The 22,804-nt window shown below is 38.3% G+C and overlaps 1 protein-coding gene across 17 annotated transcripts in view; it reads left to right on the top strand.

Annotated features, from left to right (window-relative positions):
* NUMB (NUMB endocytic adaptor protein) overlaps positions 1-22,804 on the top strand; it is a 99,963-nt gene that overhangs the window by 57,648 nt on the left and 19,511 nt on the right. For 16 of the 17 annotated variants that reach the window (XM_065686366.1, XM_065686365.1, XM_065686364.1 and 13 more), the window contains 2 exons: positions 6,123-6,266; positions 18,486-18,560. In XM_065686366.1, coding sequence (XP_065542438.1) covers positions 6,141-6,266; positions 18,486-18,560 — 201 coding nt within the window. In that variant the 5' untranslated portion in view covers positions 6,123-6,140. Of the gene's footprint in view, positions 1-3,519; positions 3,610-6,122; positions 6,267-18,485; positions 18,561-22,804 lie in introns of those variants that run through there. The other variant, XM_065686358.1, reaches the window with a different exon arrangement.

The raw sequence follows: 22,804 nt of genomic DNA, 5'->3' as shown, positions 1-22,804 counted from the left end.
ACATCCTGATTGAGAAAGCTTTGATGTCAAGCAAGGCTTGGTATTTCTAAGCAAAAAAACATACTGGAGATGGATGAACTTGTTGCTCTGGGTTTCAGGCTCTGCTTGGCTTGGTCGTTTTTTTATTAGCAATATTAGCTGCATTTCATTGGTGAAGAGCACATAGGAGCTGACAGTTGTGCAGCTGCTCTTACCGGTGCGTGGCCAGCAGGCAAAAGAGAGATGAATAAGACTTTTTTTTTAATAGTCTCATTATAATATGTTAATTGAATTAGCTTTATGTGTAGGTGGGTAGATTTTAGAATGATCCCTGTAACAGATTGTTGTTAAACCTGGTTTCCCCTGCTGTTTGAAATGCATACTTCTAGGGATTTGGTCTGCTCCTGGCTGCTCAGGCTTGCAGGAAGACTTGTGTTACAGAGCAGTGGGATGGCACTGAGGGAGAGGGTGTTCTCTCCCATGCCCTGGCTACTCTGTATTTGTTGCAGGCTCCAGAGTACTTTGCCCTCATTTGACCCATGATGGTAAATAGTGAACAAGGCTCAGTTCTGAGAGAAAACAAGTAATCCCAAACCGTCTGACTGGTTTTAAAAAACTAGCCGAACTGGAGACTCAAAATCAATTTTTGTCCTTTTCAATTGCAAACAAGAGAACCCACATAATTGAATGCAGATTAAATAACTTTTGGGAAGGCTAGAGTTCAGAAGAAATGTGAAAATGGGTTTATAGTTTGTGCTGCTTTTTTGTCCTCAGTGTTAAAACTGTATGTTGTTGTTTAGTCTGAGATTTGTAGTACCTATAGCCTAAAATCTAACCATTTAAATTGGTGAATGCAGTTCAGGTACCATTACTGTCCTTCTGCTCTGAAGATGCTGTAGTTTGTGTCACCTTGTAGCAACAACTTCTATGCAAGAAACATTTATGCAAAATGTAAACTGACTGCTTATTTGGAGGTATGGGTACATGTGTAAGCTTCTGCAAGGCAAGCTAAGTTCCAGATGTGCATCGTCAGCAGCTCCCACCTGATCTAACTTCAGTTAATGTGAAAGCTTACCCATGTCTCACTAAAGGGAAAATTGCTGGCTTGTGCTCACTGAAGGGTAAAAGTGAACACATTCATACAGCAGAGCAGCTAACAAGACATGAATTAACATGCTAGTTTATCTTACAGCAATTTGTTCTGCAGCCATAACCTGATGGTGCATAAGGCAATGAAACTAAGAGTGCTTCATCATGCACTTTTATCCATGACAGTGTTGTTCATTGTGGCAGGTACACCCGCCCTGAAAAAAGCCTGGTAAAACTCCCGGTGGTGTGATCAGCAGGCACAAAGGTGAGGAAGTTGGGACCTGAACTAATATGGAGGCTACATGATCGTATCTGACCGCAGATCAGATTTGACTAGGGTATACATGGAACCCTTCAGGGCAGGCATTTTAAATCAGTTCTTCCCGGAGCAGCAGGCCTGCAGTTGGGGACTTTCCCCTTGAGTTGTGATGCTGACTAAGGGAACTCCTTGAGGCTGAGAACCTTCCCTTTATTAGGCAAGTGATTGTGCATTTTGGATCATAGGCCATAGACGTTAAGAATCAACAGTGTAGTGATGAATCCATGTAACATCCTGAATCAGTAGTTGATGCTGCTGGAGCTTTAATTGAGATTGAACATTAAATTTAATTTATCCTCAGTTTATTGGTTCTGTGACATTTCTGTGTCTGTGCTGCCCCTGAGTTGTCAGTGAACTGGTAGGTGGTAAAATGATAACTTTTCACAGGATCAGAAGAAGAATTATGCCAAAGGTCTCCTTAGATTGGTATTGGAGCTGTGTTCTCAAAATAAATCCATTTACATAAGAAGAAATCGCAACATAAATTTATGAACTCATTATGTGAATAACTTCTGTCTTTTCAGTGCCTTTGTAGATGCTTGTATGGTGCTTTAGGAAGTGGTCTAATGTGTTATCTAATTTTGTAATCTCTTGGATGGCAAAAGTGGTGGAGGTTTTCTTGTGTGCCTAGTAGGGTTTTTGGGTTATTGTTCAGTGTGTGTTTTTGTTAGGTTTTTTGTCCCCTACTCGATAGGCATGACCATTCAGATGCTGAGCTGTCGGCAGTTAGCTACCTGGTAGAGAGAACCTTGATATGCAACAGAACCCACGGTGGCTCCGTGTCCTCTTTTCTCCAGAGGATCCCAGTGCTTCCAGCTTTTGTCTCTGATATAACAGTGTTTTGTGACTTAGTTTCTGAGTTTCCCATCTTGGTTTTTCATGTGGGTTTATCTTCAAACAATTTTTTATTTTCTCCATTGTTCTCTCTTAGACCCAAACTGGAATTGGGGTTGTAAAAATGAAAAGGAAAGAGTGTCTTTGATGATTAGGTTTTTTCTTCTTGGGGGGTGAGGGTGAAATGTGTTTAATTAATAATCAGTTGTTAAATATGGGAAGATAACTTTCAGCCTGCATAAGCCCAAGGCAGTGTATAAAACTTTTTACAATTTCAATGATGCTGTCAGTTTAGTAGAAAATACCCTGCTATCTCGTTGCAGCCTAGGTTGGTGTCCCATGTTGTGTCAGCAGACATGTTACATTTGTATGGAAATATGAAGAGCACTGCAAAGAATTCAGATAGAAAAAGCTCTGTTTTTCTCTAGAGCTCCCGAGCAGGGATCTTAAGCTCTAGACAAAATTAGCAGAAATTTCAGCACTAATTTGAGCAGTGCATGTGCTTCTCTCCTGAATCCTCAGATATGCGGCCTGTTTGAATTGTTTCACTTCACACTTTCCCATCAGATGGCAATTCTAGTTATATTAGGCTGACATGCATGTTACGAGCAAATTATGTGTTTATAGTGCAAACTATTTTGCAACATACTCTAAACAGTCTGAGATCTCGGAGAACCCAAGTGTGGCAGTTGGAGAAAGCTCTGTGGCTGCCTGGCCAGAAAATAATTTTGCTATTTGTCAGCATTTCTATTAAATGAAATATGCTGTTTTTAAACAGCTTGTTGCCAACATGACCTCAAAATTAGAACATGTAGGAAAATGGGTTTGGTTTCAGTGAAAAAGAAATACTTTGGGCAAAATACCGCTTCAGCTTTTAATAGGAAATGTAGTTGAGGAACTTGCATTCTCATCGTTCTCTGTGGATGGAGATTCCTGGTCAGAATAAACCTTCAATAAGGTGCCAGTCTCATGGGGCAAAAGTTTCCTGGGAGAAGACCAAGGAAATGCTCATGTAAGCAGGCATTGTAAGGCAATTAGACTATGATTTCACAAGTGGAGTAGTGGCTGAATGCGATTCTCAGTTCCTTGTTTTGTTACTGAAGCTTTTGAGATTCAGAGTTACCTTGAAAACTTTTCCACACATCTGTAGGTTTGAATTTTTTACAAAGTACTTTCTAATTGGTCATACTCAGAATACCAGCAGATGGACCTGCTTGAGGAGGACATGAATATGATCAGAGGGCTGGAGCACCTCTCCTATGGAGACAAGCTGAGAGAGCTGGCCTTCTTCAGCCTGGAGAAGAGAAAGCTCCATGGAGACCTTAGAGCAGCTTCCAGTGCCTAAAGGAGCTGACAAGAAAGCTGTGAAGGACTTTTGACAGGGACAGGTAGGGTTAAGACAGGGAGAGGTGGCTTTAAACTGACAGACGGGGAGTTTAAGATAAGATACTAGGAAGAAATTCTTCCCTGTGAGGGTGGTGAGGCACTGGAACAGGCTGCCCAAGGAAGTTGTGAATGCTCCATCCCTGACAGCGTTCAAGGCCAAGTTGGATGGGGCTTGGTGCAACCTGGTCTAGTGGAAGTTGTCCCTATGATTCTGTGAGCCTTACTGCATCTGTTTGTGTCAGCGTAAGAGTCTGCTGCCCTTTTTGGCACAATGTGTGTGTCTGTGTATCTCTGAGTGTCTATGCCTGTTTCTCAGTCACCAGAGTGCAAGGTCAGGCAGCTGAGCTTTAAGCTATGTGCTGACCCAGACTCCTGAGCTTTGCACCAAAGCAACTGGACCAGTGTTGTGGCACTACCTGTCTTCAGCAAGGAGAAGAATGGTGTTTGTCCTCATGAACTGAGGTGCCATGTGGAGATTTGCTGCAGCACATGTCACCTGCCAAAGGTGATGAATGCCCCCCTTGAAATTCTGGTTCTTTTAGACTTGAGTTTGCACCGACTCCTCTGTCTGCAATTTGTAAAGCAAAAATACGTAACTAATACTGCTTTAATGCCTCTATAAGCCTTAATGGAGGATAAAAACCTGGCACCTCCTCTTAAAACTTCCAGAATTGCCTTTGCACATTTAAAGATTTTTAAAAGGTTTTTTAGCTTGTAAAATAAAGAAACTGTGTTTGTAGAGTTTAACCCCAGCTGGTAACTAAGCTCCCCAGAGCTGCTTGCTCATTCCCCACCAGTGGGCTGCGGAAGAGAATCAGAAGAGTAAAAGCAAGAAACCTCTTGGGTTGAGATAAAGACAGTTTAATCAGCAAAGCAGAAGCCACACACACAAACAAAGCAAAACAAGGAATTCTTTCACTGCTTCCCATTGCAGGCAGGTGTTCAGCCATCTCCAGGAAAGCAGGGCTCCATCTCATGTAATGGTTACTTGGGAAGACCAGTGACATAACTCTAAATGTCCCCCCCTTACTTTCTTCACCCAGCTTTATATGCTGAGCATGACACCGTATGGTGTGGGATATCCCTTGGGTCAGCTGCGGTCAGCTTTCCTGGCTGTATCACCTCCGAGCCTCTTGTGCGTCCCCAGCCTTGTTGGTGGGGTGGTATGAGAAGCTGAAAAGTCTTTGACTTAGTCCAAGCATTGCTCAGCAAAAACTAAAACATCAGTGTATTATCAATATTATTCTCATCCTAAACCCAAAACACAGCGCTATACCAGCTGCTAGGAAGAAAATTAACTGTTATCCCAGAGGAAACCAGGACAGGAGCTGCTTCAGCTTGTTTAGTGGTAAGAAGTGTGCATGTTATTCTGCACACATGTTCTCATCTCTAAATCCTACCAAGGAAGTTCAAGAAAATATTTTTTTACTAGTTATGTAAGGCCTTTTGCAGCTACAGAGGAATGTAGCTAACATTGCTGTATAACTAGATAATTGCAATTGAGAATCCCCAAGCAACTTCCTATCCCTGTTCTTACATTGTTTGTTAAGGCTTGTGTCAATTCTAGGTACATGCCCTCTTCCAGGGACGGTGGTTTAGCCTTTGCCATACATCTCGACCCTTACTGCTTTCAAATGTTCATCAAGTAGCTTTGAGTGCAGGTGTTTGCTCCAAAATGGAGTTTGGTCTGGTGTTCTGCTAATGTAGAAATACTTCAGGAATTATCCCTTATGCTGAAAGATTGCTCTGCTGTGATCATTGTTTAGATGGCAGCAATGTATAGATTGGCTTGTATATATAGAAACTGATACGTAAGAGTATAGCGGATAAAAAGCATATAATTCTAGGCTTTGGAAATGTAATTACAGAACTGTCTTCCCCATTTGAAGAGGTCAGGTTATGTAATTGTTTAGAGATTTACCTGGGACATGTAAGTCAATTCAGTGCATTTCTCATTTAAATATAAGGACTTTTACCAGTAGACTAAGCAAGGGCTGGACTGCGCCCCTCGGCAAAAACAGGAACCTATCACTCATACAGCCCAAGCACATAATCTTAGGAGCAGTTTTTAGGGCTATGAGTCCTTGCCTCGCATGGGTGCCTTGGAAGCTTGGGCTACTGGTGTCCTGCTTGGTTGCTCTAGGTAGGTGTTTAAATTTGGGGAGGCAGGGTTTCATGTGCATCACTTTTCAGAGCTTCCGTCAGCTGTTTTAGGTAGCCAAATCACTTATGCTCAGAGTAATAGTTATTCCTGGATCTGATACTTCAGTTGCTTTGCAGAAGTATTAAACAAGTAATGTGGATTTGTGTTTTCAAGGATAGATACTCATGTTGAAGTGAACATCTGTCTTTCTCTGAATCCATGTCCAAAATATTTTCCTTTCACAGGTACCTCTGTTCATATTTGCAAAAGCTCAGATTTTTCACAGGAGCATTTGTCATGATAGTGCTTGACCCAGAGTGGCTAAATGCATGTTTTGGTGCCTATTGGCAGTATTCTTTGTTTTTCTTCTAGGACCTGAAAAGCTGAGAAATGAACAAATTACGGCAGAGCTTTAGGAGAAAGAAAGACGTCTATGTCCCAGAGGCCAGCAGGCCTCATCAGTGGCAGACTGATGAAGAAGGTGTTCGTACTGGCAAGTGTAGCTTTCCTGTTAAGGTAAGAGTTTCTGACTTTCTTTTGGATATCCATGAGGTACTCTAGCCATGAATTATTATTTGGGGTTTTTTTTGGCAAGCATCAGCCAGCAATATGCTTCATTACACACTGACCTATTTTACAGTCAGCTCTCATTGCAGAGGATGTGGCTTTTCTTTTTTAAAGCCAGATGACTCATGTAACAAATGCCTTGGAAAATCACTGTCTGAGATATCCTACATTATTATCCAGTTCAAATAAATCGTGTAGCTAGGCAGAGGAGTAATGTAATATTCGGCTTAGTTTTTCTGGAAGAGGAGAAATGATAGACCTCCTGGATTGGCTGGAGAGGTACTCAGTTCTCTCTCTTAAAAGTGGAGTTATGGTTACAGTTTGACTTGTACGGTAAAGTGGTGGGTTGTGCTTGGAAAGGAGTCCTCCTTTTTGATAACTGAAAACTGTCTACCCAGGTGACAGCTGGGTTTCCTTCCAATGCTTGAGATTATAAGCACTTGTTAAATTTTGAGAGTGTTTTCTGTGCTATGATGGTGGGGGTGTGTATATTACAGACTATTAATGCATGTGAAACTGAAATGACTTTTGAATTCTGAGAACTCATTCCAGATTATCAGAGTATTATAAATAAGTGTTTTCTTTTGTTTCACCAATGTCCTTCCTCTTTATTTAATATTTTAGAGCAATATTTAATAGTAATACTTAAGAAATACAATGAAAAAATAAATACTAAATTTAAGGTGTTTTGTTGCATATGGTCCCCTTATAATCAGAAGCTTTCTTCCTTAAGGCACACTAATATTAACTCTACAATAGATTGTAAACATGACAGTTACGGAAAGCTAGTGGATTAAATATCTGTGCACAAGGAAATCAGGCCTTAGCCTGCCACCTAAGGACCTTTTAATAGTTTTTATCTGTATTATACTTAAAGTAATTCTGTCTGATAATTAAACAGGTGATGCTGGTAGGTGGAGCTCTTGAAACGGACTGTTACATAGCTTTGTAAAGCTGTGGGTATGTGCAGATGTACAATAAATTTGAGATAACTTTCACACTAGGTTCATGCCCAACTTCACCCTGCCATAACTGCTTATGTGCACTTTACATGCACTAAAGTATGTATAACATTTCTCATTTGTTATGGTTACTTGCTTATTTGTCTTGCATTAGTTTTCTGCTAGAAGGAAGGAACTGTAATCCAGTACTAAACAGAAACGGTGTTTTGCCAGAGCTTTGAAAGTGAGTATTGCTCTGTGGAAGCTCAAACTTAGGTTAAGGTTTAACACTGTCTAGGAGCGAAAAAGTTGTTAGCTTAAGGATTGGTGGTGTGTTGTTTTTTGGTGGGTTTTTGATTGGTGTTTTTTTTTTTTTTTTAAATGATTTGGCAATTAGACAGATTGAAGAACAAAATGCTCAGTTTTGAGACATTCAGTTTCAGTTATTCAGTCCTTTACTGAACACAAAGGGTGTGAACCACTTCTTTCTGTTAAAAGACTTTTCTTTCAGTCTGTCAGGACTTGAACTTATAACTACAAATAGTTCCTGTATTTAAATGAAGCATTCATTCTGGGCACGTGTACCCAAAGTCAAAAAAGGCTTTGGGCTATTTTGTGCAGAGGAGGTATAGAAACGGATGAGTCTTTGCATCCTGTCTTCGTAATGGGACTTACTTACCCTTATTTGCCGGCTTAATATTTGAATTTGCTGAATTAATTTAAATTGTTCTTTGGAAAAAATAATCTGAAGTGAGCACATCTTGACATACGTTTTTTGAGTTGGTCAGAGTGGTAGACTATTATTGTTTAAAGAATTTGCAATTAGGTGAAAATTTAAAATCGGAGCAATTTGACATTAAGAGGTTTTAGCTTATTTGATTACAGTTTATCTTCCAAAATTCTGTGCCTTGAGAATGAGCAGTAGTGGAAACTTTTATTAGGCTTGGGATGCAAAGTGGGTGTTAACTGGTGTTTAATAGATACAGACAGGAAGTATGCCATTGTGAGTGAACCAGATAAACCAGATGTAGAGTCATTGGTTTAGTGGGTGGTACTATATTTTGCTTGCAAAAAGAATAGAACTTTGTGCTATTGAAGGAGAGTATCCTGTCACACTGTTCTTGGGTGTTTGGAAATTCATACACACCAGGAAAAGTATGCTGTCTCCTCTGTCTTTAAATATCTGATGGGAGGACTTTTATTCCTGGTGCTCCCCAATGGAGCAGAATAATCTGAGATATCTGGGGGAAAGTGGTTAAAAGGAATGCATTCAAATCTGATATATGGTGAAAATATCCGCATTTTCTTAAAGTACCTAAATGAAAATTCCGATGGTCCATTCCTTGTGGTATAGCTGCTTAACCGCAGTTTAATGTGTTTCTGGGAGGGTTGGTCTGTCCTTACGCTTTATAAGTCTGCCTTGCCCACCATCTAAAAATCATTAGCTGTAGTTTTTTGGAGGCCAGAACATAGCTGAGTGGCAAGACTGAAGTCTGACTTTTCCAGGGATGAGGAATATTTTACCTGTATAGCTGGTGAAGACCTGAGAATTGTTAACAAGTGTCTCTACAGCTTTCCTTAATGTTTTCTGTTTGAAAGTAAAATACATTAAATTAATATAGCAGCAGCCGTGTTGAGAGCTTTGTTTCTTCTAATGCTTGCTATTTTATTTAGGTTAAGACTGATCTTTTTTTGGCAAGAGCAGGCTAGTGCAAATGCAGAGTAAGGAATGTTTGTTCTCGGTTTCTCTTGTAAAACAGAATGATCATGAAAGTTTGATGGGAGAAAGGTGTTTCTTAAAGTAGTGTCAAGTTAGTTTGGTTTTTAACTTCTTGCCTTGGGCATTTATATTTTTCCCAGCATTGGAGTGTTCGTAGAGTGCTAGCAGAGATTTATTCTTTTTAGATATTATAGGACATGTGGAAGCACTTTGAAAGTTATGTTGCAAATAGGATTTCATCCTGCCTCCAGGCTTCATTCTGTTGGTGTTGGATAGCGACTCCAGTAGCTGCTCTTTCATTGTGCTTTGAGGATGCTGTACTACAAACAGATTTAATGTTTCTGAAAGGTTTTATACATTGGCATGGTTCTTGAAGTTCTTCCTGTGCCACATCCACAGCTGATCCTAATTATTAATTAAAGTCTGTAAGTGTGCTGTTGGGTTTTGAGCAAATCTGATGCCTCTATGAATTGTCTTTATTCCTGTAGAGAAGATGCTCTGCAGAAAGTATTGGCAAAATTCCCATTACACTGTTGCTTTAAAATTCGGGGAAGTGGATTTGATGCACAGTTGGTTCTCTCCAGTGCTGTGCTCATAAATTTGGAGGTGATGGTAGTCCTGGGTGCATATTGTTACTTTTGGGCAATAGTATTCTTTTTGTTGCTTTGTTTAAGCCTTGTGTGTTTTCCACTAGTTGGAGTGGCTGTGCTGTATATAACCAACTACTGATCCTATTTCCTCAGTCATCTTGGTGTGTGTAGGATGTATTTACAGATACACTGTGCTGAAAATATAACCACACTTGAGCTGTTAATCTGACACATTTGAAATAAGGCCTTGAAATGGCTCTGGCTTGCCTACAGTGCTCTTCTGCATAAACTGCTTTAAATCCACTAAAGTTACATTGAAAGAAGAACCAGGATGCTGGAGCATATGACTGAATTTTTATTATTTTTTTGCACTCCTTTGCATTAGCAGAGAGCCAGGTGCCTGTCTGTCAGCAAAGGTATGAAAAGGATGTTAAACTTGTGTTTGGACAAGTGTCACTTGCAGGCTTATGCTGTTCCATTGGGAGCAAAGTGGTATTGCTTTCTTAACTTTTATTGCATGGAGGCATTGCAGCTTTTATAAATGCACTCTGAGTTGCCCTGTTGTTAAATGTGACACTGTTACAGCTGCTGAAAAATCTGTGCAGAAGTGTATTTTCAGGTGTGAATTCTCTTCCACTTTCGTAACAAACTAACCGCTGTGTTTCAGTAGTGAATCTTCCCTCTGAGAGGAAAACTGTGCAAGATACATGTAATGTGCAAGGGACTTAGATGGAGACATTATGTTTAAAACTATTTGGAAGGAGGTTATACTAACAGATATTACAGCCGTACTTATCAGTGCTGTAATTTATTTCTACATAGTCTTTATACATCACAATTGCAAAAAATGGAGTTCATTGACATACACATTTTCAAACTTGTTTTCTTGCTCCAGACGCTCCCTCACTGAGAGCATACAGCTGTTCTGTGTTTTAATGACTAAAATATTTGACACTAGGGCTTCTTTTGTCTGAAATGCTTTTTTGAATGTCCCTCTGGGTAAGTAGGTTTTATTCATACAAATGCACTTTAGAGTAACTGGCCTATGGAATTGGTATCAGAAAAAATAGGTCATTTCCCACTACTTAACTAAACAAACCAAACATTTGCAAGTTGTAATGAACCAGCTGTGATAAACAGAATATTAACAGATGATTGCTGCCTGTGGTTCTAGAAGATGCCACAGTTGTATAGATCTTGAATCAATTCAATTAGTTTTTTTCTGTCATGGTTTTGATGGTCAATCTCTTTTGACACTAATGATAAGGCTGCTGTTGCCTGTAGCCTTGAAAGCTTACTTGCAATTTTTATTCCATTTATTCCAATTGGAAGACTAAGATATCAGTGAGAAAAGTCCGTGTGGAAAAGTAACAAGCCACATTTATGTTTATGAATCTGAAGTCCAGGATTTGCTGCTGAGTGCCTGCTATCATGTCAGTTAGCCTTTCCTCTGAATTTTAATTTCTGTGTTAGTGTTGGCCAGTAAAAACCACATATATACAGTTGTACATTCGCACCTAAAAGAATTGACTTTTCAGAGTAAATACTCTTTAACCATTTCCTACCCAGTCCTTGCTTTGGTGGGGATGTTTGGAGGACACTCTATTGCCCTGTATTAAGGCAGACAGAAGGAAAAGGAACAACTTGTGCTGAGCCCTGTAGAGTATCCTTACTGGGCCTTGCAAATGTCAGTTCTCATCTCTGGGGTCCCTGTGACCCAGCAGTGTGTAATGTCATTAGGCTATTCATGGCCCTGCTGAAACCACTATCAGCAGGAAATAGGCTATTTCTGTCACTTTGCTGTGTGCTCTGCCCCACTCATAGCTGCCCAGTTGTCCTCTTTAGTTTTAGAATTAACAATGAACTTCATTGCTTAATGTCAAATTTATAATTCTCATATTAAAAATAAGTTATTTTTAATCAGTTCGTAAATACAGCTTGAATTCCATTTTCTTCCTCTAGATAAGAAAGATTGGTACACATCACAGGTAACTGTGGCTTTTATTTAGTGTTAAATGCACTTCAAACTTGAAATAATAGTAGCTGTGAAGGAGTTTACCAGCATGTTGATGCTGAAATGCCTTTAAGTCAGCCATGTGATATTTTTTACTGTGAAAGCTTGAGATGCTTGAATAGTCTTGGAAACGATGTTAGGTATTTTTAAGAAGTTAATGTGACAAAGCTCCTGATTTCTGAAATGTTGCACAGCCTTACACCTTACACACCTACATACCTACCTCTTAAGGCATGAATTGATGTTAGCAATGCACGATAACCACTCCTGTTGAATGCTAACCAGCAGCAAGCAAAGGTATTTTTTAAACCCTGCAATATTTTACACCACACTAAAAAAGCTTGGAGACAGCTAATTATAAAAGAATGGTGATTATAATAGGTGTGAGACTTGCCTCCAATATATTCCTGTGCACAATTAAAAGTAATGTAGTGCAATTCCTAATCTTCAAACTTTTCACACTTATGTTAAGTCCTTTGTTTCAGTAGCCTTGCAAACAAGAAGTGTTAAATGAAGCTTACTCAGTTTTCAAAACTCCTGTCTTTGGCCAATGTCAAATTCTTAAATTGCATACTAAACTTCAAGTTGTTTTAAAGATATGACTATTAATGATTAAAGCCATAAAAATTATTTTGATGTCCTTGCAGAAATATTTATTTGGAATGTAATTTGGGTGTTGGAAATAAGAAAGTTCTCATTGGGTTATACTTTTTAATTTTGGTTGATTTGTTTTTTTAAATTAGGGCATTTCCAGTGTCATAAGCAGAAATGGTATTTTTTGCAGAACATGAAGAAGAGGTGCAATGTGTGCCTGTGCACTGTGTTTAAAACTTTGTGCTGTCAACACTTGATTTTCTTTAAATACTTTTTTAAAAAGAAAACTTTTGATTTATTTACTAATGCTGAATTCCTGGAAAAGTAGGAATGGCACATTGGAGTAAATGATGAAAACCTAAGTCTAACAGCACATACATGCAAAGCGGCCAGGAGAAATGAAGTGGTGGGTTTAAGCCTCATCAAGGGAAATTTAGAACAGACATTAACAACAACCCAGAAAAACAACCTCACTTTCTAACAGTGAGGCATTTAAGCTACAGAGTAGGTCTACCCTATTGATCTCCAGTTACAGCGATGTCATAATACTTCAAGGCTGACTTTTGTTATGTAGATATGAAAGTACACCCTGCCTTGACGCAAGTGCCTCTCTGCTATGTTTTGGGGGTTTGTGGGAATATGAAGAATATAGCATTTGTGTATCTGGGATTGAGCTTCGCTATTTCATATTCGGAAGTCCTAACTGGAAATGCTTGTTCACATTGATACGTGTAATACAAGAACCAGTGAGGGAAGTGCACAGTGTGACTTTTAGCTGGGTATGATGTGAACATACATGGAGAACTACTGGTATTGATACTGCTTAGTTTTTAGAGTCGGATTCTTTTGACCTACACTATTCAGGGACATTTAGCAGTCATAGGATTTTAACAGCTCCTGGTTTGGGGGGTTTAACAGGTTGATGAGACATTTTCATTTCTGGTGACTTAGGGAAGTGGAAGAAGCTGGACCCTAAGGACATGGGTAGCATCGTAACTAACCTGTAGCAGAATTAAGCTTAATTTGTTTGTTGATGCTTAATGATGGAGTTTGTGCTTCTACAGCTCTGTCTAAGCAAACATCTGTTTCAGACTGATAAATTATAAAGCAGGAGCATGGGTGTGAGAGAGAAAAGGAATAAAGTAATTGAACATTGGAATGTAAATCTTTCAGAAGTCAGTGTAAAAGTAGCTCAGCTTTAAGACATATCCAGGCTTTCTGGATTTAAGCTTATGTCTAGTTTCAAGACAGCATTTCACTGTGAAAATGGAGCTCAGGCTTTAATCCTTGAGGAGTACCAATTCCATAAGTAAATGTATACATGCAGATGCCAAGTAGTTGGTCATACTGTTACCAATAATACCAATAATACAAATAGTACTTACACAGAGGAAGAAAGAAGAATGTAGCTTGGCTTTAGAAGGAATACCAGGGAAAGGGTGGTGTGCTTCTGTCTATGGCAGCTAGTTCCCTAGAATGGGACACCTTGACCAAGACTTAGTGAGCTCTTTTTCTGCATCTGTCTAGTTTCAAATATAATCTGAAGAATTTAATCCATTTCTGCAAACAAAACGGGGTATGTGAACATCTGCTGATATAGAGGAAACTTCAATGATTTGTGTAGCTGTGTCGGTTTGGAAGAGAGACTGTAATAGCATATTACCAGGCTTGAACAAACAAAACTGGCTCTACTGAGTTGTCCAGGTGGAAGGAATTCTGGTGAAGGAGCTTTCTCCTTGCCAGCTATTATTGTTGAACTTTGAAATTTTGAAAACTGAGTTAGCTGAGTATTTGTGAAAGAAATTAAAACAAAGAACAAATGTCAGGGCAGTATTTCTTATACTAGGACGTGGATAGTAGTCCTGTTTTGTTTCTGACCTGATACGTCACCCCTTAATGTTCTCTTAGGAGCAATTTCAGTGGCATATATTTGGGGTAAGGCAGCTAGGACAGCTTCACCAGAACCACTTGATATGGTAATACAAGTTGTTCATTTTTAGATGAAGTCGGGAAAAGTTTCAAATGTTGGAAAAGACTAAATTTTCCCAAGCACTTTTCAAGTTCTAAGGGCATTTTGCTATGTGGCAGTTTAACTTGTTCCTGTGCTGAGCACTTTCTGTTTGACTTGAAAATGATACTGAGCACCACCATCTGTGAACGAGAATATAAAGCCCAGAGGAGAAGAGCAGTCGAGTTTTTGATTACTTTCTCTACCATCGCCTCTTTTTATTTTTTTCCTGGAAATGTTAATACAAGCAATACTTCTGTTTAAAAATGTTTATGTTTAGGGGCTGTTGGAGAACCCCTTAAGTATTTTATTTGGATTAGAGGTCTTATTTTATGTTACTTTGTATGTGGAACTCTGCCCACAAGGATTTTAGCTTTCTGTAAAAAGCACTGATGATTAATTTCTAGTATAACACTTAAATCTCTTATAGAACATCTTAAGGCTGAGAATTGCTGATGTCATGACTATCATTCGTTGGTTGCTATGGAAATTAAGTAGGAGTGCATTCAATATTAATACTGCATTCCTACTATGTGCACTTTCATGATGGAAAAGTACTCACTTTCTTCAGGAATGCTAGCTGCAGTGATCCTTGCGACAAGGACTGCTCTCTTCTGGGATGCCCTCTTCCTACTGTTCTGCAAACTCATCAGCCACCATTGTACGGCTTAAGCAGTTCACAAAGATTTTGTGCACTCAGTAATTATGTGTCCTGGTCCTTGAGTGTGTTTGTGGCAATGTGCTATAGAATCATCACAGAATGGTTTGGGTTAGAAAGGACCTTAAAGATGATTAAGTGGAAGGTGTCCTTACCTCCCCTGCCATGGTTTCTCAAAGCCCCATCCAGCCTGGCCTTGAATGGATTTGCATTACTTATATAGGCCCTATTGCTGCCCAGGCGTTTCACAGGGTATTTCTTCTCCTTCAGTTAGAAAGGGAAGTTCCTTTCAGAGATCCTGACAGGTTTTATATAGAAGTGTTGTGATTCCCTTGTCTGCTTTTTAAAGTGATTTCCATGCAGTCTCTTTCCTGTGGTGGGACAACAGAGTTTGGTGATGGTTTGCTTTTGTTAAGTCCTGATTTCTGGTGTTTAACTTCCGTATCAGGCTCTGAGGAGTAGACCATGTCTGAATCTAACTAGCAGCTGTATTTTCTTTCTCTATTAAATTTTGAAACATTATCCTTAAAATGCTGATGCACTAATAAGTTGATCTAATATTTCAAACTTAAGGTTAGCTTGTGATATAATTGCAGTTTAACACTTCTGATTAAAATGTAAGGGTACTAGAAAAGGTCTCAGTCTGTAGCAGAGCTGTTTGCCAGGTTTCTTGAAGAAATATTTATGTGTTTTATTTGCTACCCATTAAAAATCAGATAATTGTTGTGGCACTGGTTAAATACAAGGAGCCATGTATACCTACTCTCCGCCTGATGGGGGGGGGTGGGGGTGGGGAACATTTTTAGAAATAAGCCTTAAGTCTTGAAATGGGACCTGCTGCTTGGCTTAAGCAAGGAACACTTGGCTAAAAAAAGAGGATTACAGTATTCTGATTATACAGTTGAAAGTTATTTTTACAAGAAAGAAACTTAGAAGTACATTGGTACCTATAAGGAATTAACACCCTAGAAAAAAAGAAAAGACTTTTGATGCTGCCTGTAAAATGCACAGGGCCACTGATCCTGATAGCAAAGAGCTTCTGGCTATTGCAAAAATAGTGCAATGGGAAGAACAAGGTTTTTTTTTATGAAGGGCTTAAAGTGTAAAGTGAAAGTGCAAACAAAGCACCATTTGTCCTCTATATCGTAAAGAAGTATTGTGTGGCAGTGTAATTTCTTTTATAATTCAGAATTGATTGATGCTCAATGAGGTCTGTGGATTGTACCCCTTTGGGGTGCGTAGATGCACTTGATATGTGCAATAATGTCCCCATTCACTGGAGTGGAAGCACTATTGAAAACTGTGGCTGAACTTGCTGTCTCTAGCAGCAGTGGCATGACTGATTGCTGAAAGTTGGAGCATGGGACTTGAATAGAGGTTTGGCAACACAGGGGAAAATGGTTGTCTGTTTTGGAGTGTGACATGCGGCAATATTTACCCTGCTCTGCTTCTCCCTTTTCCAAGCAAAAGGCAGGTTGCCAAGTACAGGGACTGAATGGTTTGGATCTTCAGTTGGAAATGTTTTGCATGCACTGGAGTAAATGAGATGTGCAGATAGCTCTGAAAGTTTCCTTGTACTTGTATGATGCTTAATGGTCATGCAAACTAGGTGGCTCATTCCATACATATGTCTCTCTGTCCTTCATAAAACTCAGCTTTGTTCCTGTCTATATCCTTCCCCTTATGAAAAGAAGTTGACAAATTTCCTAAGTTACTAAACCCCAAAATTTCCCATGACAAATACGCACAACCACAGAATTTCTGTGTCTCTGGTATTTCCAGAGGTGTCACAGCAGAACTAAAGATACATCTGCTGTAGCTGTTGATATAAATACGTACTTTTAGATGCATAGTAAATGTATGTTTAGTTGTTACTATTTGTATATTTTTAGGATTAAAAATTTCTAGTTAGTGTATGTTCTGGAGAAATGAAGATCTTGGCAAGTGTTTAGCAAGCTCAGCTGAGGGAGTACAGTTGCTGTTTTGGCAGCTCCAGCATTCAATTATAAGGCTTCAGCCTCACAGAGCTCATTTTGGAAAAGCTCTAAAGTGTCAGATCTCTTTTATTTACCTTCTAGTTTCTATGCAATTTTGTTTTTCAAGCCGTTCTCCAGCTGTGAGGAGTGTTTTAAATTAAATTCATGCAGAATTGTTCCATCCAGATTTACTTTGTTTTAAAAATGCCACAAAGGGAGATTTAATGTTTAAGCCCTCTCTCACTTAAGATCTTTTAAATCTTTCAATAGTGTAATGATATGTAGGGTGATAAGTAGTCTCCTTTTTTGGAGCTTCTTGCATTGCATGAAAAAAAATTGATTATGAAATTTTAAGAAATCTTTGAAACAGTCCTAGTTTGTCCTTTTAGTTGAATCATTTGTTCTTCAGATAGAGAGCTTCAATATGGTCTTAGATCATGAAACCTTTTTTGTCCACTAGTTAAGTATGGCATCCCATTGAATGAAACAAATATTGGGAGATTTCAGATAACTTATGACAGAATATTCTGTGATGGAGTGGGACTTCTCAGTAGATATTGAACCTAGGTTTACCACTGCATTAAGTGACACCAGTATTGATTATGATGTTTTAAAACCATTTCTTCACTGTAGCTAGTCTAGAATATGTAAGAATTTGCAATTCAACATTTAATGCCATATAAATTGGGGTGAGACTGCTTTTTACAAAGATTCAGAAAGTTTAGTAGTTGTTACAGTTTTCTTCAAGAGTTAAGTACTTTGAATAAGAATATAGATGCTTTAGAGAGCATTTCCTTCCCCTATCAAAAAGAACTGTGATTGGAAAAGGTAGGGAGAGATTGGACAACTTAGAGGGCATTTTTCCCTGCAGAATGTAGAATGAAACTATCTACAGTACCCTGAGCACAACAGTGATTGCTTTCTCTGTAGGCTAATATTATTCTGGGCTATCAATTTAAAAGCTTTGAAATGTGCAGTTTCTATTCACTGTTGTTTTGCTAGTTTATTTGAACTAGCTCTTGCTATATAGAAGAATATGCAGAAAAGTGATGGGTTTTAAAACTTATTATCAGAATGATGAATGTTTCAGTGACCACGTAAGAGCCTGATGTTGTAATGAAGATAACCAAATATATTTGAATGTTCATGTCCAAATATAATAAATTCCAATGTTGGAAACAAAGCATCCTTCTCCTCCCCACTTCCCCTTTTTAAAAATTGTAAACCAAAATTGTTTATCTTGCTATGTAGTATAATTAATTTTTTTATACTAAATATACTATTATTTAAAATAATTTATTCACATTCATCTGTATATTAACTTGAGGTTTTCATGCTCTGCTGGTAAAAAAAAAAGTTAAGAAAACTCATTCTGTGAATAAGCAGGAACATACAGTTCTACATGTCAGTTTATTTTTTTCCCCAAGTAAGGAAAAGTGTGTCTTTCCCTCAAAATTTCTAGATGTATTATTCTTTTCTATTGATTCTGGTGCCTCATAAATACAAAGTCAAAAAATCAAAGACAGGTCTCAAAAGAAGGCTAGCTAAGTGCTGTTAATGTCTGTCATTTCAGCTGTACTGAGATGAATTCAGAGATTGGATTTTTAAACCCAGGGAGTTTAAAGACCTACTATTAAGCTTTTCTCCTCCTCCTCTCTTTCCTGCAGTACTTGGGACATGTTGAAGTGGATGAATCCAGAGGAATGCATATCTGTGAAGATGCTGTGAAGAGACTGAAATCTGTATGTATATTTGTTTCATGAAAAAGTTGGTTTTGGGGTTGTGAGTGTTATTGAAAAAGTCCATTTGGCAGCAGTGCCCCAGCTGAAGACTGAACTTTTGACCCATGTTAGGAGAACAGTTGGCCGGTTTGAGAGCGCTGCTGCAGTTAGGGGGACGTGCTAATCTGATGATGAGAGGGAGAGAGTTACAACTGTTCTTTCTACTTGCAGAAACTATTTGCAAAACAAATGTGTAAAAATCCTCTGTGACCTTTCAGACTAAGTTGGTACCCACATGGGACTTCAGTCATTGTTTTTTAACAGTTCTTTCTCCCTCTCTCTCTCTTTTCCTCTCCCTCTCTCTCTCCCTCTGTTGCCTGCCACTTTAATAGTGACTTAATTCACCATTATTATACAAAATATTACTTGATTTAGGCTGCTTTTTTTCTAATGCACTGCAACATTGTAGTCATGCATGCAATAATCTGGCTTGCATCTGCTCAAAGTGGCCTGAAGGCTGCCTAATTCTGATAATGTCATGAAATGGGCTGCTCTTAGTTTGGCTTCTGTGAACGTTTGCTCCTGTACATAGCACTCGTTCAAAGCTCTTTGTATTTCTGTGGCTCATTTGAAGAGGTCTTGTCATCTCTTTCCTGCAGTAGTAGTATCACCAAATCCTGCAGAAACAGCAAACTCCAGAAAGGCAGTGACCAGCATATCAAGAAAGTAGGGCTAGAGCAGCATAGATGAGAACACAAGAAAGGACATTAAAATTTGAAGTTTGAGTGGAGATAGAGATCTGCAATCCTTTGCATCACTTCTGATGTGTCTACATTCTGTAGGATGTCTTTAGTGGAAGAAACTCTTGTATCCTTGCAGCTCAGCAAAATTACTCAAAAGTAGAAGTACATCAAACACTTCTACTGCACCTTTGCTAACTTTGAGATATCTGCCACTGGACATCACTTTATCCTCACCAAATGTGAGAGCTCAAATGGCTTCCAATTAAACCTGTTCCTCCCTTCTTCCTAGCACACAACAGAGGATTATAGGTCATCTTTTCTGCCTTCTGTTGTGCTGTGAAGTTTCTGAATTGGTTTAGTGCTCTGATTAAAATCAAGTCTTTTCACTCTTTTCTCTCTCAGCTAATGTATAGCAACCTGTTAAAGCCGCATCCCATCTGTTCCTATTCAGTCCAGCAGTGGTTGGTGATTGATTTTTATTAAAAAGGGCCACACAAAATATAAATGAGTTTCTTTATTCTGTGGATTTAGTTTATGTAGCTAAAAGTACAAGTACTGACCACATAATGAATTGCATCCGTTTTTGTCCCATTCTGGTTTTTGTTCTATTAGAACACTTTGTATTGGCACACCAAACAACACTGCAGTATCTACTTTATGCAGGTTCTCTCATTCTCTTCCCTGGGGAGCTGTGCGGTGAAGTAGTTTTCTACTTCATTGGTTTTTCTGTTTGTTTTTTGGTTTGTTTTTTGTTTTAATAAATTTTAAGCCTATGAGACAGTTAAGTGTAGCTGAGCACATAAATAATAAGACACAGTAAAGGTGAAGCACGCAGTTTCTTCTGGAACCTGGATAATTCCAGGATTGTGATTCTTGATAACTTGAATTATTGATACAAATGTCAGACTTGGATATCTGACTTCTACAGTGCTTTTTCTGGAAGTAAATAATTTCATTTCCCTATTCTATGCTATGTCATTATTCCAAATTGTGATTGCATCGGTTTACCTATTCTCATAAATTCAATGTTTTTCTTCAGCTAATTTTGATTTCTTCTGCTGTTTGAAGTTTTTGATGTCTATATATAAATAGGACACAAGTGTTCATCTCTTGCTGTGTGCATTGCCTCCTTTGTCAGTGTTGGAAGTTCAGAAGCAGAGGTGAAATTCTCATTTATCCCCAAGAGGAAGATTCAGATTACTGAAACTACTTTGTGCAAGCTAGTTGTTAAACTCTGTTAAATCCAAGGTTCATTTGGAGCTGCTCACTGCAGCTCAACCCCTGCCTACCACCCCCAGCATGTAGGTTTTAAACTGGGGGCATTTCTTTAGGACTCTGCCATTACTGAAAGCTCTTTTCTGTACAATATGCTCTCTTACTTAGCAAAAGCCAAATGACTACCTGATGTTTCAGCATGCAAGGAATTTGATAAGAAATCAACTTGTTCTTTTGGTAGTCTCTTGCATTCACAGTATCTGGTTATTTGATGGGCTTCCTTGGTCTTGAAAGAATTACACTTTTGAGCTGCAGAGCTCAAACTGGAAGACTAGTTTAGGAAAATTGGACTTCACTTTTCACATGATTACATCAAAATGTAATTTAATCTTATTGTAGTTTAATCTTTATTGTTTCCTCTGCCAGAAGCATGCAGGTTTTATAAATTCAGTCAATAAAAATAAAAATTTTTCAAATATGTCCATCTCGTAGCTTCTGCAAATGAAGTTCTGTCTTAATTTAATAGATACGGGTTTTTTCTCTTAATTCTTCCTCTCCAACAGTTGGCAATTCATTTGGGGAACTTAAATCTGTTCTTTTTTAGGGTTGAGTAATGAATTTTTAAAACATTTTATGGGATTTGTCAAGAAGAATATAGAACAGTGGTAATCTTGGGTTTAGGAATAGTTTAATTTCTTCTTTGCTTTTTGAAAGAAAAGATGCAAACAAATCTTTGTCTCTTTATTTGGGGAAATAACCTTTCAGGTTTTCTTTATCACCTGCTCATTTAATGTGTTGTAATTGGTTTTGAGCATTGCAATTCAAAGAACTTGAAACCATATGATGGTGAGCATTTTAGTCAGGCATTCTTTAATTCACAGCTGACTAAAAGAAGCCACTTTTAGCCAGAGAATCCCTCATCTCTATTACATTGTTGTTTTATAGCACACCAACAATACTATAATGTGCAGTTTACAATACTGTTTAGAATGAATGAAGACAAACCTGAGTTATGTCTGTGTCTTCTGTCCAATGAACTGCCACTGCAGTCTCATAGATAGAAACCCATGTATTCAGCCATCAGTCTATTATTAGCATGGGTTTATATTACCAATGGAGCTTGCATTTTTCTTTAGTAGGGATGTATTGCTGACTGTGAATGTTTGCTATCTGGTAGGATCCTTGTATTTTTATGCTGAGCTCTGGTTTCTTCAGAACCATTTCACTGAATTTAAAATATTTAGCACAAACTGGAAAATAACTTTGTGAGGGCCCTGTAAGTGTATTTGACTCAGGTACGGGAACATTATATAAAGACAAATTATACTCTCTCATGTCATGTTTTGATTTTAAATCAGCTTTAGCTTGTAGTATTGGTTTCTAACTTGCCACTTTTTGTTTTAAATGATGCATTTGTTTTAATATATGTTCTTGTTTTAGCAGGTAAAGAGACAGTTTAATATTTTAAAACATGCATTAGTTATCTCTAAACTACATTAACTTAGTGTTGTTTAAAACCCATTTTGCATGATGCCTTTTCCATTAACCTTGTCTAGTTTTTAAAAAAAAAATAATAATCTTGTTTAACAAGCATTTTGCTGAGAGCAAAATTAACCATCACCTAAAAATGAAGTAGCTTCTGGTGAATCTCTTAGCTTTTGCTGTCTTTAAAGGCTGTTATTTAGTCTACTGCAATACTCATTTGCTCAACTTGGCAGCAGCATCCAACCCCTACTCATTATGTACACAAAACTGATTAATCCATTAGTTTTTCCTCCTAGTTTTCAGAATATCCTGTTCAAATACATAACCATTCCTGCCTCTAAAAACTAAGCTTTAAGCTGACTGAACTAAAGAGATGTTTTTTATACAGTATCTAAGTTGCTATAAATATATTGCAGATGGCTGGTAAGAAGTTCCGTGGAAGGACATCAGGCAGAGAGGTGCACAGCAACAGAAATCAGGAAATGCAAAGTCGAGATTGACACTCCCTTCTTAACTTCGTGTTTCCTGGCTTTTGTTGGCTTGCGTCAGAACCATAGCTTTGTTTTAAATATAACCTTGTTTAGCAATCAATTCTTGAGACACTGCCTCAAGATACTTGTAACAATATTTTTAATGTAGTATTGTTACCAGCATTCAACAGGTTGGAATTGCGCCATGTTAATTTGGGGTAAGGGGCTGTCACAAAGACAGTCTCATCTGCAATTCTCCACCTCCTTGCTATTAGTACTATGCCATAGATTTCTTACAAGTGAAACAATTTGGAAAGATAGCAGGAACAGCAATATGCTTCCTGTCAGCTTC

Source organism: Lathamus discolor, chromosome 6 (assembly GCF_037157495.1).
Source record: "Lathamus discolor isolate bLatDis1 chromosome 6, bLatDis1.hap1, whole genome shotgun sequence".
NCBI lineage: Eukaryota > Metazoa > Chordata > Aves > Psittaciformes > Psittacidae > Lathamus > Lathamus discolor.
This window is presented reverse-complemented; position numbering and strand designations above follow the sequence as displayed.